Source organism: Malus domestica, chromosome 16 (genome assembly GCF_042453785.1).
Source record: "Malus domestica chromosome 16, GDT2T_hap1".
Lineage (NCBI taxonomy): Eukaryota > Viridiplantae > Streptophyta > Magnoliopsida > Rosales > Rosaceae > Malus > Malus domestica.
This window is the reverse complement of record NC_091676.1, coordinates 3,196,468-3,210,769: the sequence shown is the minus strand read 5'-3', so window position 1 is coordinate 3,210,769 and position 14,302 is coordinate 3,196,468. Positions and strand designations below refer to the sequence as shown.

General features: G+C 35.8%; 1 protein-coding gene across 1 annotated transcript; it reads left to right on the top strand.

The window, feature by feature from the left end:
* Positions 1 to 7,726: 7,726 nt before the first annotated feature.
* Positions 7,727 to 10,240, top strand: LOC103402722 (transcription factor HHO3-like). The gene is made up of 5 exons (XM_008341476.4): positions 7,727 to 8,402; positions 8,531 to 8,796; positions 8,923 to 9,208; positions 9,332 to 9,408; positions 9,682 to 10,240. Exons 1-5 carry the CDS (start codon positions 8,267 to 8,269, stop codon positions 10,030 to 10,032), a joined length of 1,116 nt encoding a protein of 371 aa, XP_008339698.3. The 5' UTR covers positions 7,727 to 8,266; the 3' UTR covers positions 10,033 to 10,240.
* The last annotated feature ends 4,062 nt before the right edge of the window (positions 10,241 to 14,302 follow it).

Here is a 14,302-nt window from a genome sequence, read left to right as displayed (position 1 = left end):
TGAAGGCGTGAGTTTATCTCCCCAACTTTTGTTATTAAAAGAGATGATGATAGTGATAGTGATAGTGATAGTGCCAAATAATACGAATATTATTAATTTTGGTGGAAAATGGAAAGGGTTACTACCATTTTAATTTTCAAAATATATATATATATATATATATATTTTTTTTTTTAAGTATATACATAAAGTAAAATTTGGAAAATGAAAAATTTGTCATGGGTTGGTACTGTTTTTCTTTAAGGGCAAGTCACCTGCACTGTAAGAAAGTAAAAAGAGCTCACTTGACACCCTACCCAGCTTCTTAAAAGTAACATTTCATTCAACTATAGTACTACTGGTTACTATGTTTATATACTTTTTTCAATTAGAATCTCAGACAATATCCATGCACAAGTGCCATCGTGGTACATATATGTGCAAAATCTCAATGTTCAACAGAAAAGTGAAGATATATGAGACAATTTTTTTGTCTTGGCATCTCCAAACTCGGTGTGTCAACAGTTTGTTTCTCATTCCAACATGCTAGCTACTTTAAAAAAAGCTACGTTCACGGCCAACACCCCATTTATTTTCAGTCCAAATTATTTGAGGGACACGGGTTTAATAAGCATTTCGTTCTTAGTTTGTAGTGTTTTATTTTTGTGCTGTAGGATTTTATTTTTATTTTTAAAAAACATGTAGAAAGAATGAGGAATAAAATGGTGTACGACATGAAAATAAAAATAAAAAACTAAAAAACAATTTTAAGTTATTTTCAATTTCAGCATATATATAGTTTCTACATTTGTCCCTTTCTTTCCCATCATCTCCCATTATTCTTTCCCATCACTCTATTTTCTCATATACTTTTCTTTTATTTCGTAGAACAAAAATTCAAAACTAAAAACACAGTAATTACGAACTGACTACCTTATATGTTAATGTACCATATAAGTATTGTTAGACGAAGTCAACACTTAGCTAATCTCTGTAAAACTTAGGAACTCAGGTGTTTCACTTTAATGCTAAGTGTTGACTTCGTCTAACACGTATCAATTTTTTGTACAAAACAATGAAGGGGCCAACCAGAACAATATTGGTGCAGCAGCAGTAACATAGTTTGATTGGATACCTCCCAAGACAGGAAGTTTAGATGGAGAGTAATTCAAACCATCCCATCAATCTTCAGACATGAAAGAAATTGACAAGAAAAAAAGATAAAAACACCCCGGATAGTAAAAAATAAGAGAGTTTTAATGAAAAACTCACGGTACTGTTCACTTTAATGAAAAATCAAATTTTTACACTAAAAAGTCAAACCTACAACTATTCACTTTACCCTTTATTTTGTCATTATCATTAAAACTCAAAGTTTTCAAGTCATTTTCATTAGTTTTCCTAAAAAACAAATCCATCATCGTGCTACTTCCCGAAGCTCCATGATCAATCAGGGCCGATACTGAGATTTTGGAGACCCTGTGCAAGACTCAAACAGAGGCCTTTACAAGGTCAAAATTTTGGTTGCTATATTTTCCTCAAACGGAGGCCCTTACAAGGTCTAAATTTTGGTTGCTATATTTTCTATTATATTTTATACTTTTTTCTTGTGTATAAATTGATATAAACGCAAAAGAAAATAAATAAAAAAGAAGCATGGTTTGGTGGCTATGTATCTACTTTCTTTATGTTTTTGGGTTCGAAACTTCTTACTTTTTAAATACAAAAAACATGGTGTGGTGGCTATGTACATATCATATGACTGTACATATATCATAATCAGAACAACTCATACTCTTTATAATGAACTAGGTAAACAAATCACTGGTTATGATATTTGTAGAATTTTATAATGAACTGTTAGTTTTTTTTATTGCATTTTTTCTCACTCCCTGAACTGAGGATGATTTTAACCCCCACTCAGTTGATTGTCGTTAGATTAGTTAGAATTCGATATTCGTGTCTTAAATCAATTAAACCAAATTAATTTAACGGTAATCAATAGGGGATGGGCATCACCTGCTCACCTCCACTTTAGTGTTGTGAGCAAAGTTGTATTATATATGGATGACTAAATGGTCTTTAAATATGATGAAAATTAGATTATCCTTAAAAGCTAACCAAAAGAATAAACGAACGACATGTATTCGATTAAATGATGTCATATATGAAAAGGGGTTTTAAAGATTATATCTTCAAACTTTTAAGGATTTTAATTAATTATGATATTCCTAATCATAGATTTATCATCAAAAGTTCTCTTTTATAATGATAGAAATTAAACTATAAATATTAAAGAGAAAAGAAAAAATTAATGTAGTTCAAAAAAGGCCCAAAATGGTTCTACTAGGAGTTGAACCTTTGCAAACACAAATTTAAGTACCAGTGCTTGACAATTCCCCTAAGGCAACAATGTGAACCATGTTCACACTTTTTTTATATGTAGTACATTATAAAGGTTATTAAAATTCAAGGGTCCCTAAAAATCGGAGACCATGTGCGGTCGCACTCCTGGCACACCCTCAGGGCCGGCCCTGTGATCGATGCTTCCCGTTCACATAACCCCACGGCAAAGGACTGGCAAAAAAGGACCGGTAAAAAAAGTACTAGGTTTCCCTATAGCTCCACCTTTAATTTCTTATCAGGATTAAGAATCCCACTAGCACTGGATCCATGATCCTGAGATGACTAATCGATTGACAAAATTTGTGTGCTCGAAAACATGCATGCATGCATGGCTAGGCCAGCAGAGAGAGAGAGAGAGAGAGAGAGAGAGAGAGAGAGAGAGGCGTAGGAGTCCAACCTAAATATATAGATCACTATTATTATATGTATGGTGCTTACTTTTGAACATGAACTTTGTTTTGGTGATTAATTGATGGTTCATCAGATACTTCTCTGAGACAAAGTTAAGTGCCTGCATGTGGGTTCGATTCGAATTACAGAAACTTCCCGTACCACTTTTAATCTTTGCCGTTTTGCCTTGTGATTTAACAAGATTAGTACAAAATGGATTTTGACTACCTATTAAGCCTATAATATGCTATTGCAAGTACATTCTTGTAGATACCCATTTTCCTTTTCATAATACAAATGGAATCGTAGTTTTAAATACACCACTTCAGGTTCAAAGTTAAATACTCTAAACCATTTTAGTTATAAGTCTCTTACAATTTCTTAGTTTAGAAAGATAGTTATTATGGTGAATTAGCACCATAATATATCATTCGATTGCCTATTAATATGAACCAAATATTCAAATAAATATAAGGCAAAACAACATTTGCCTCCAATTAATATAGAAGTCATGAATGGTCTATCCTAATTCAGGAGAGAGATTCTCTCATGTAAACAATAATTTTAGAGGCGTCATTGTCTCTAGTCCATGTAGTATTAAATCTTATGTATATCTATTGAATGGGATGTATGTCTATATATAGTAGTGGATGTAGTCCCTGGGAACGATTGTTGAATGACATATACTAAGGAGTTAAAAAGACAAAGGTGTTGGTCACGCATCGCATTGCCTTGCAAAATATGTGTATGCGAGACTAGGAACGCAGGAAAGACAAAGTAAAAATTTCCAAAACCTTCGTCTTGTCTGAAAAAGGAAACTGGGAAAAGCCAACAGTGCCTATCTCATCAGACTTCATAGCCGCCCCCATTGATTTGTCACAGGTCCCAGCTGAGTGATGAGCTCCCACCCTCCCCTCTTTCTCTCCCTCCCTCTAGTAGTAACTACTGTTCAAGTCCAGTCCAAGCTCCATCCTTTCAGTATTCAAGATTTGATTTTTGACTCACCGCACACATGGATCTCTATGCGTTACTATGTATGTTTAAATTTGAAATTTCTGATCAGTAAATTCTTATTTTGAGCGTGTGAAAACAGATAAGAGCATCTCCAAAGCACTAGGCAAGGTAAATTGGATTTCCTACGCCACGTGAGTAAAACGTGACTTCTGTTAGTACCATATTATGTTGGGCCTCGTTACTTGGGTTTCCTAACATTGAGCCCATGATCTATGTAAAAGGGGAGGAGCCTTTAGTCTATAAAAGGGACTCCTCACCCTCACAATCCTCAAGCCTCACATCCCCAAACAAAGGCTCTCATATTCAGAGCAAAGCTCTCTCAAACTCTCTCTTTCTCTGGGGGACTCCCCTCACACTTGTAATCCATACATACAGTTACAGAGAAATACAATCAACATCAGTGTAGACGTAGCCTAAACATTGGGGTGAACCACGATACATTTTGTGTTCTTTACTTTCTTGCAGATTCACGGTCGGATTTACGTTGTTCCAAGACCCCTCCGATTTTGTGCATCAACAACTTCAGGGGATTAGGCAAAACTACCTAGGGGAGTTTCATGAGGCAAAATAGATTAAGAATTGTCTTATCTATTTTGCGTTTTCTTTTTAAGAGGTAGACATTTTAGGCAAATGAACTAGGCAAAATGTAACAGCACCAACAAAGTTCAATTATACCTCAAACAATTGTCTAGTCCCTTGGAGATGCTCTTAATACAAGTGATATAGGGCGTGGAAATTGAATACGAGATGGATGCATTTAACGACTTGAGCTACAAGTCAGTTACAAGTTTATATCAAACTTAATTTCAATGTTTATAACTTTATAATAAAACTTTTAACTAAGGTCATTTCAAAAGCTAAGACCCAAGTTATTGATTTAAACCAATAGACAAACTTGACCTTTAACCCAAAGTCAAATTTGAATCAATGTTTATAAATTTGGAGGTGTTTACAACACATGTTATGTTAATTTTGGGTTGATGAGATTCTTTTGTATTTGGGCAGCCCTTTTGTGGGGTTCCATTTATAAACTTGTGGCACACAACAATAGCTTAAGCCCAATGTTTTCCAAAAAAGTGATGGAAAGAAAAAAGTTGTCACTTTTTTATCTTCTGCTGATTTGATTTAAAGATTTGATGTCCACAAAATTCAGAATCCTTCACGTTGATCACATGGCAATGAGGTTATGCATCACTTCTTGCAACTTTAATGTTATGGCAAGTTTAGTTAAAGATTGGATATTGAATTATATTAGTTATTGACTTCATGTGTTAACTAAAAAATGGGTATTGAATTTATTTTAGTTACTAGCACTGTCTGTGTATAATATGACATACGAATCAAACAAAGTGAGGGTTCTCCAGAAAAATCCGTAATCCCATACCTGAAATATTATGAAATATAGCTCATACCCATTACTTCTTTTCCTTCCTTTAGTTTAGGATTCTTGGTGCTGCGACTATCACCGGTAAGTTGCGTCGGATCAACATCGGGATTAGAATCAACTGCAAAAGAAACTAAGTCAACACCTATTTGCTCAGGATCTACTGGCCCGGTTTTAAGTAAGTAAACACATCAAGAATCAAAGTTTAGAGAGAAAAAAATTACTCACCCAACTATCCATGTCGGGACTAGAGAGCCATATCAATTGGGCTAAAGCAATTTTTATTCAAGATTTCTCATTTTCCGTTATTTTGGCAAAAAAAATTTTACGAAGTTGACGAGTAGTAATATTCGATTTTAGTTTATGATAACCAACCATAGTAGTAATCTTGCCTACTTCGTCCCTAAAAAATTATAGAAAATTAAAAATTGAAACAAATTGACAAAAAATACCCAACACGATCCTCTCCGGATCCTTTTGGTGAGGATCCTAAGAATTCGTAAATCGTATCCGTTTATCATACATCGTGCGGTCAAATTTTGTCAAGTACTGTTTGTGCTTAATTTTAAATAAAAATATTTAAAATAATTTATAACCGTACGATGTACGATTAGTAAACAATATTGATGAATTCTCAAAATTTTTACAAAAAAGATGCGGCGAGAATCTGAATTATCTCAAGCACCAACCAAGGAACTATTGCTACATTTATTTATTTTTTGGTCCAAGTGTGTTGGGCCTATTTGTGAGGAGCTATTTTTATCCCAGCCCAAGCAATATTAAGCCGCCTGTAGAATCTGAGCGCACAGCTCCATGGAATCCCCCGCCGCCCATCCAGAATCTCGATCCGTCTGAACAGAATCCGAACGTGTCAAAATCCCATTGGTCCCGCAACTAGCACGCCCTGACAGAAGCGCGTGAAGGCAGTATTGATGAAACCTAGCGTAAACAGAGGGCGGTGCGGATGAGGATGAGAAGCCGTTGGCCCTCAGAGGACGCGAAAGGCCACATCCATGGATGCCTAATCACACGCGTCGTGGGAGCGCGTGTGAAAGCACGCTCTCCCTTTCCCTCGCGTCACGAATTTGAAGATTCCCTTTGGTATCGCAAAAGCCCGGGGTATATTCGGAAGAGCAAGAAAATATATTCCTAAATAAAAGACGGAACTTGGCTACTGAAAAATCAATCCCTGCTGATGACCAATCACAGTTAAATAAATATCCAAATTGTTGATTTTTTAATTATAATTTGAACACATATTCAACTGTGATTAGTCATCAGCAACGGTTATCAACAAGGATTGCTGTTGATTTTTTCAGCAGCAAGTTCCATCCCCAAATAAATATCTAGAATATACATCAATTACCGAGCGGATAAAGCGGTACAATGCCAATAGTCCAAAAATAAAATTAGATATAGACAAAATTAAAATAAATTGCTTGAATTTTCTTTTGTTCTTATCTAAAAGGATATCGACGAATATACTTTTACAGTAAATTGTTAATGCACCCGCAACAAGGACATCGAGGAATATTACGTTCGAATTTGATGGTTTGTATGTGTGAATTGGAAACTCAAACACTAACACTCAAATTTAATTTTAGAAATATTATATTCACACATCGTAAATTACTTCTTCCACATATTTTTAATTTTTTTAATATTTTTCTATTAAGTATTAGTGATATGTAAAAAATATTAAAAATATGTGAGAGAAGTAATTTAAAGTGTGTGTGAATATAATCTCTTTGATTTTATTGTTGAAGTGACGTAAATTCCATTGTAGTCTCAAATTCTTTTTCATTTAAGTTTTGAGCTTCATAGTTTATTGGAGAGGAAAGTATTATACTTTCTCGACGTTTTAGTATGAATTTTGGAAGTAGTGAGATGATCCCTAAAACCAATTCATCGTCACAAGCGTGTAAGTCGATAACAAAAATTTTTCAGATCAAACTGCGAGTGTCGGTCTCGCTAGACAAATAGTCATGTATTTCTAAATTTGAAAACTTAAATAAGACAAATAAAAAGAGAAATGTTATTGACACTCTAAAAATCTTATTTTATACTCCTCACAAGTGTATTTTTCTTTCCTAATATAGAAAGTTTTGAGTGTAGAATGAGATTTTTGGAGTGCTAATAACAATTCCTAATTTGATTGGATTAACCGTCTCTATAGTAATAAAGTAGTCATAAGATAGCAGAGTGCTAAAGTCTGTTAACATTTAGGCCCAAAATTGAAGATTCTGTAACCTTCCATTAGTTATTAGCACTTGTGCCTCACATATAAACTTTACACGGAGAGTTCTATTTTAGCTTTATATTTATGACTCACATGCTAACAATTAAAAGAGTAGACAGAAATTTTCAATTTTGAACTTAAATCCTAACTCTCTTCATAAGCTTAAATTCTAATTTTTTAAAATATATGGCCTGTCTTCCGACTATCGTATCGACAATAATCCTTTAGACCTAAAAATAAAGTAGGTGTGAGAGGTGATGACGTCATCGCCTACCTATAGGATAAAGAAAAGAGAATCAGAACATATATACCGTGGAATATTCAACCCTCGACTTTCTTTCCAAACAAAACTATTTAGGAAATAAAATTCCCCGAAACCACAGATTCGTGTTTGTACGCGACGCCACGACCTCGACCGCTCTCTTTCCTTCTCTTTCTTTCTCTGAAAACCCTTAAAAAATTCAATCTTTTTTTTTTTTTTTTCTGGGTTTCTAATTCTAATTTTATCTCTCCAGAGAGAAACTCGATTTTGTTGTTTTCTTTTAAATAAATTATTTGTTTTTGTTGGGTTTTGGTGTGCAAAGATTATTCCGTTTTCTGATTCTGCTTAGATCCCATATGCGTCTTTGAGAAGACGCTTTCACCTTCTCCAATTCTCCTTGTTCGTTTCTATCTATGCTCTGGACACCCACAACACACCCACCTGCTCCCTTATAATCCCACCCATCCCACATTCTCACGCCCCAGTTTTGATTCCACCCAAAAAGCAAGATAAGGACAGAGGATCTGGAAAACCCAGAACCCCAGAAGATAAAAGGAAAAAGAAATAGGAAAAAGCCAAAAGCTTTTCAGCTATGGAGTCCACAGGGGAAATGCAGACTTCTGCAAAGTTGGGTTTCCGTGAGTATGTCAAGGCTTTGGAGGAGGAGAGGAATAAGATTCAAGTTTTCCAGAGGGAGCTCCCTATCTGCTTGGAGCTTGTCACCCAAGGTACTACGGAGAACACAGACCCTTTTCAAATTTCAGCTTAATTTTTGTGTTCTGAGTCGGAAACTTCGTTTCTTTTGCTTGAATTGTTCTGGTTTTTGTTTTCTGAATTGGATTTTTTTTTTTGGTAGCTATTGAGAGGTGCAGGCAGCAGATTTCAGATACAACCGCAGATTACCTGCATGGACAATCTGAGTGTTCTGAGCAGACTTCAAGTGAGGGGCATGTTTTTGAGGAATTCATTCCATTAAAACGGATTTCATCTTCAGACAGTGATGAGGATGAAGTTCAAGAGTCTCAGGAGGCTAAGGACACTGAGAAGGATGATAAGAAAAAACCAGACTGGCTTAGATCTGTACAGCTGTGGAATACAACCCCAGATGCACCACTCAAAGAGGTATAAAAAAAGACTCCACCTTCATCAATTTTATTGAATTTTGTGACTGCCCTTTTATTTGGTTGCTTATAAAATTTGAGGTGGAGGAGTGGAAAGTATTGATTTTTGGGTGTTTGGTAATTGCAGGAATTGCCTAGAAAGGCTTTAGTGATGGAGGTGAAGAGAAATGGGGGTGCTTTTCAGCCTTTCCAAAGGGAAAAAAGCATTGGAAAGACAAATGGACCGGTGGCTAAAGAACCGTCTTCGGCTCCGGCTACTAGTTCCACCACGGACACCGCGAGTGGAGGCAGTGGTGGGAGCAACAAGAAAGAAGAGAAAGATGGACAAGGTCAGAGGAAACAAAGGCGAAACTGGTCACCGGAGTTGCACCGCCGGTTCTTGCATGCTCTTCAACAGCTTGGTGGTTCACATGGTATGCAGTTGAGATTAATTTAGTGGGATATGTTATTTTATATGATTGGATGAATATCTGATTGGATTGGGATGTATTGGATGTGTGTTTAATGCGTTATGTGATTGGTTTTTTTTCTTGCAGCTGCTACACCAAAACAAATTAGAGAGTTAATGAAGGTTGATGGGCTTACTAATGATGAAGTCAAAAGCCATTTGCAGGTTTGTATATGTGATTATCCATCTGTTTTTAATCATAATTTGGTTGGTGTGAATAAAATTTTACACATACATGACAGAAATTGGAAATCATTTTGCATGCTGTTAGTGATGAATTTTAATTAGGTGCCTCTCTATGTGCAAGCAGGCGTGGATGTCCTTAAAAAATAGTGACATAAGAAGCATGCGTTATCTTGAAGAATCATTAACAAATTGTGAATTTTCATTTAGCCGATTCGTCAGAGTCTAATTTCGATCATGTTTTGTTGTTCGCAGAAATATCGTTTACATACTCGAAGACCAACTCCAACAATGCACGGCAACAGTAACAGCGGCGCACCAGCACCGCAATTTGTGGTTGTGGGAGGCATTTGGGTGCCACCCCAGGAGTACGCAGCAATGGCAGCAACCACTGCTTCTGGGGAGGCAGCCAATGGAATATATGCACCTTTGGCTTCAACTCCTCCTGCTGTCACACAGGTCTCACCACCAATCCAAAGACCGCGGCCAAAGCAACCCAAACCCTTTCATTCAGACGAAAGGGTCAGCCACAGCGAAGGCCGCGGTCACTCCAATTCGACTGCTACGTCATCCTCCACTCACACCCCTGCTTCCCCTGTGGTTTAGATTTGTTAGAATGTGAGAATGGTGTAAATTTTTTGTAACCAGCCTTGTAGAGTCGTTTCTGATTTACCACACCAATTATTCTGACTTTTTCTTTTTACCCTTTTGTTTTTCCCTCCTGTTGTTTCATGAAGTTTGAATATGTAGAGGTGTTGGATGTGGGACAATGACAGTGAAAGTTCTTGAAGTTGAATAAATTTATATTACATAAGTTGGAAGCAAACCAAATAAAAAAATTCAGAGGCTCGATCACGCCAATCGCAACATTCTGTTATATTGTTTGTTATATGTGTATGTAGATATGTGTAGCCTGGCTTTTGAATGGTAGGTTTCTTAGCTGACAGTGAATATGGAAGTCTAACGAATACGTACGACTTTGGCTGGTTTGAGTTATCTGGATGCGAGGAGAATATATATATATATATATATATATATATATATATATATATATATATACAGGGAGCTTAAGGGGAGGGATCCCCATTTTTTTTGAAAAAATGGGGATACACTCCCCACCGTTAGATTGACTTTAATGAAATCATGTGGTTGAGATTTTATGGCCTGTGTTTTAATCTCAACCACACAATTTCATTAAAGTCAATCTAACGGTGGGGAGCGTGTCCCCATTTTTTTTTAAAAAATGGGGATCCCTCCCCTTAAGCAATTCCTATATATATATATATATATATATATATATATATATATATATATATATATATATATATATATATACACACACATATTGGTGACATATGTTGATGCACAAAATACATAGTTTATCTCAACATGATTTAAAAACTCTTGGGCATCATTTCCTTTACCGGCAAATTTTGTTTACATGGGCTCTTAAAAATTGATTTCATAATTAGATTTCATCACGTAACGATAACGCATTTTACGAACCAAATAGATTGTTAACGTGATAATTAAACCAAACGAATCATTAACATGATAATTACTTCATCGTACAAGTGACTAATATTCCACATCTGAATTTGTCCAACTGGTCAGACACTAAAACAAGGTTTGGTGAGAAGGATTGGTCTATTCATAGGTATATTACTTGAGGAAGGAGTTGTAGCTTTATTGACAACTTTACTTCAAAGAGGAAGGGGAATAATATTCTTCTTTACTTCAAAGTCTTCCAAAAAAATATAAAAGTGGGAACAAAATATTAATCTTGACCCATGAGAAATCTTCCTACCCAAGAAAATAAGCAAAATCACAGATGTTTTCTTTTTGTAATTCACAGATGTTGATCTGCTCAAATCTTTTCTGTTTGGCCATTGTTGCCCCCAAATTAAACATCGAAAATGTGGTTGCGTCGAGACTAAACCTCATGCGATTATTCCTTGTTCTTTCGCTCCAAAGAAGAAAGATAATGAGAAAACTTAATGGTTTGATGGATGGAATTTCATACCCATATTCTGCGTGGCACATCTTGCATTCGATTCCTAACACTGGTGAATCACACGATGGTGGTCATGGAATATTGAAATTTCTCTATGAATCTTTCCGATCCCTCAAAATGGTAGATTGTTGTGGCGAAACAACCCGCTAGTCCCTTTAAGAAAAAATAAAAAATAGTTAGGTAGATGTACATCAAAAACATGTGCGTACATATGTATAGTGTTTTCCAATAAATCCACCACGTATCAAGTTGAGTTTATGGATTAGGGTTTGGGTGACTTTTTTGGACGGAAAATTATTGTGAAATACTGACATATCAACACGTCGTGTGTGTGTGTATATATCAGGGTATAAAAATCGATAATATCGGCGATATTTCACCGATATTATCGTTTTTTTCGGAGTCCGATATTTACACGCACATCCAATAGGTTTTCGTCAAAAAATCAAGATAATATCGATATTATCGCTAATATCGCGATATTAGCGATATTATCGCGACATTGCTTGAAATTCGACGCCAACGCCAATGGAGTAGACGGCGACGCCGACGGAAGAGAGGTAGAGGTCGCGGGACTCACTATCCGAACCAAACAATTCACCAGCCCTATAATTCATTGCTGAACCCAAAACCCCCAACTTTTCCAATCCAATCAAGTTGAGCCACGAAGTCGGATCCGCCAGAGTCCCCCAGCAGACCAATCTATCAGCCTGCTTCACATTCACCCCTGCAATCCACGCTTCTCTGAAGGGTTTCAAGCACTTCTCATTCGCGAACCCGCCGCACTTCTCTTTCGCCGCCGTCAAACACCCCTCCATTTCTCTCTCCTCGCACTGTTCCCTCTGCTTCAAGTCATTCAAGTCAGGCCAATCAGAGCTCGCCACCACGGGGCTTACACTTTTCCGATGAGCTAATGGCTCACGCGATCCTGGCACCGGCCTCGCACTGTTCGACGATCTTGGACTCGCAGGCTCTGTACGCGTTTGCCCAAGCTTTTGGGTCGCGAAACACCAGGACGTAGAGGTCACGGGAGAGGTAGAGGTCGCAGGATGAGCAGAGGGAGACGCAGACGAGGAGGATCGCGCCGATGGATCGAGAGATGATGTCTCTGTGTGTGTGTGGGAGAACTGGAGAAGGGAGAAGGGAAGGGAGAAGACTCATAAGAGAGAAGGAAGGATTGAGAGACTGAGCTTATTCTCTGTGTGCGTGTGTGGTGTGGGGGGTCTCGAATTTCGATCTCTGTGTGTGTGGTGGCGTGTGAGAAAAAAAAAGAATCCAATGATCCAAATAATTCAAAACCTGTCTCTAGCTCTCTGATCCAATGATCCAAATAATTCAAAACCTGTCTCTAGCTCTCTGATCCAATGATCCAAATATTGTACTAAAGTATAAAATGTAAAATATTGTACTAAAGTGTAAAATATTGTACTAAAGTGTAAAATATATAAAGTGTAAAATATTGTACTAATTCATTATATATAAATGATTATGGTGTGTTTAGACTTCTTTCATTAATTACTACATATTTTCTACACTCACAATGTTTGTCAGCTCGCTATATAATCAACTTGATAATGTTAAATCCATCATGCAATGCATTTCTTTCCAATTTTTTGTGATAAACTAATAGATAATTGACTAAATAAACATCCTACAAAGTTTCAATAAAAATTTCCAAGTTTTTCTTACAATTTCCGTGGTTTCCATGTAATTTTTATCGATATCGATATTATCCCGATATTTCCATTGATATTTCCGTGTTTTCGGACTACCGATATTACCGATATTTTCTTCCTTGGTATATATATACTGATCATTTGAAGCGAAATTGTAACGTGTATTTTAAGAAGATATATATATATATATATATATATATTTTTTTTTTTTTTTTTTTTTTTTTGCAAATACTTAAGAAGATGAACAATAATGCAAATCTCTAAAATCAAGCCCTTAGTATTTGTCCTATACTTTGTACTCGTTTGTAGAGATCACCAAACCTTTAAACAAAACTACAAATTAAGCGTGATAATCATGACACGTAAATCAACTTTTACCCGTCATTATTCGGCAATAAACATCAATTTAGATTAGCTTAACGACAAAATAATTGCTCACAATGTTCACATCCGCGATATATGAGACATAAGCCTTTCAACATCTTGATTGTTTTTTTTTTTTATATATATAAAAATGAGATTATCTGGTGATGAAACCACGACAATCCACCATAGACTTTCAACATCTTGAGCAACCTCTAAGATTTCATGTATAGAAAACAAAGTGAGATTATCGTAAACAATATTTGGAATTATTGAATGCCTGCATGGCAAATTGGTATTGGTGGTGATTATTTTTCTAATGAAAACTAACGAAAAAGAACTTTAAGTTTTAACAATACGGACATAATAAATAGTAAAGTGAATAATACCATGATTGATTTTTTAATGTAGAAATATGATTTTTCGTTAAATTAAACAGTACATGAAATTTTTCGTTAAAATTCTGTATTTTCTAATTAATACGTGGTGGCTTTAGGAATGCATGTCCAACTAGGTCAACACAAGAAACCCGACAAGGTGTGGTTGGAGCTAATTTTTTAACTTATCACATTGCCATTCAATTTTTTGTTTAATATAATAAAACAAAATAAATATGTAATACCACTATGGTTTGGTCCACATCCGAATATTCCATCGTATTCCGGACAATTAGGCACCATAATTTTAACTTAATTAGTTTTAAATATTTTATAGAATATGATATGTGCTAGTATATTCTCCACTTTTATAACTTATCTTTCTAGAGAATGGCCTATCATGAGGGTAATAAATGGTAAAGTGAATAGTACTAGAATTGACTTTT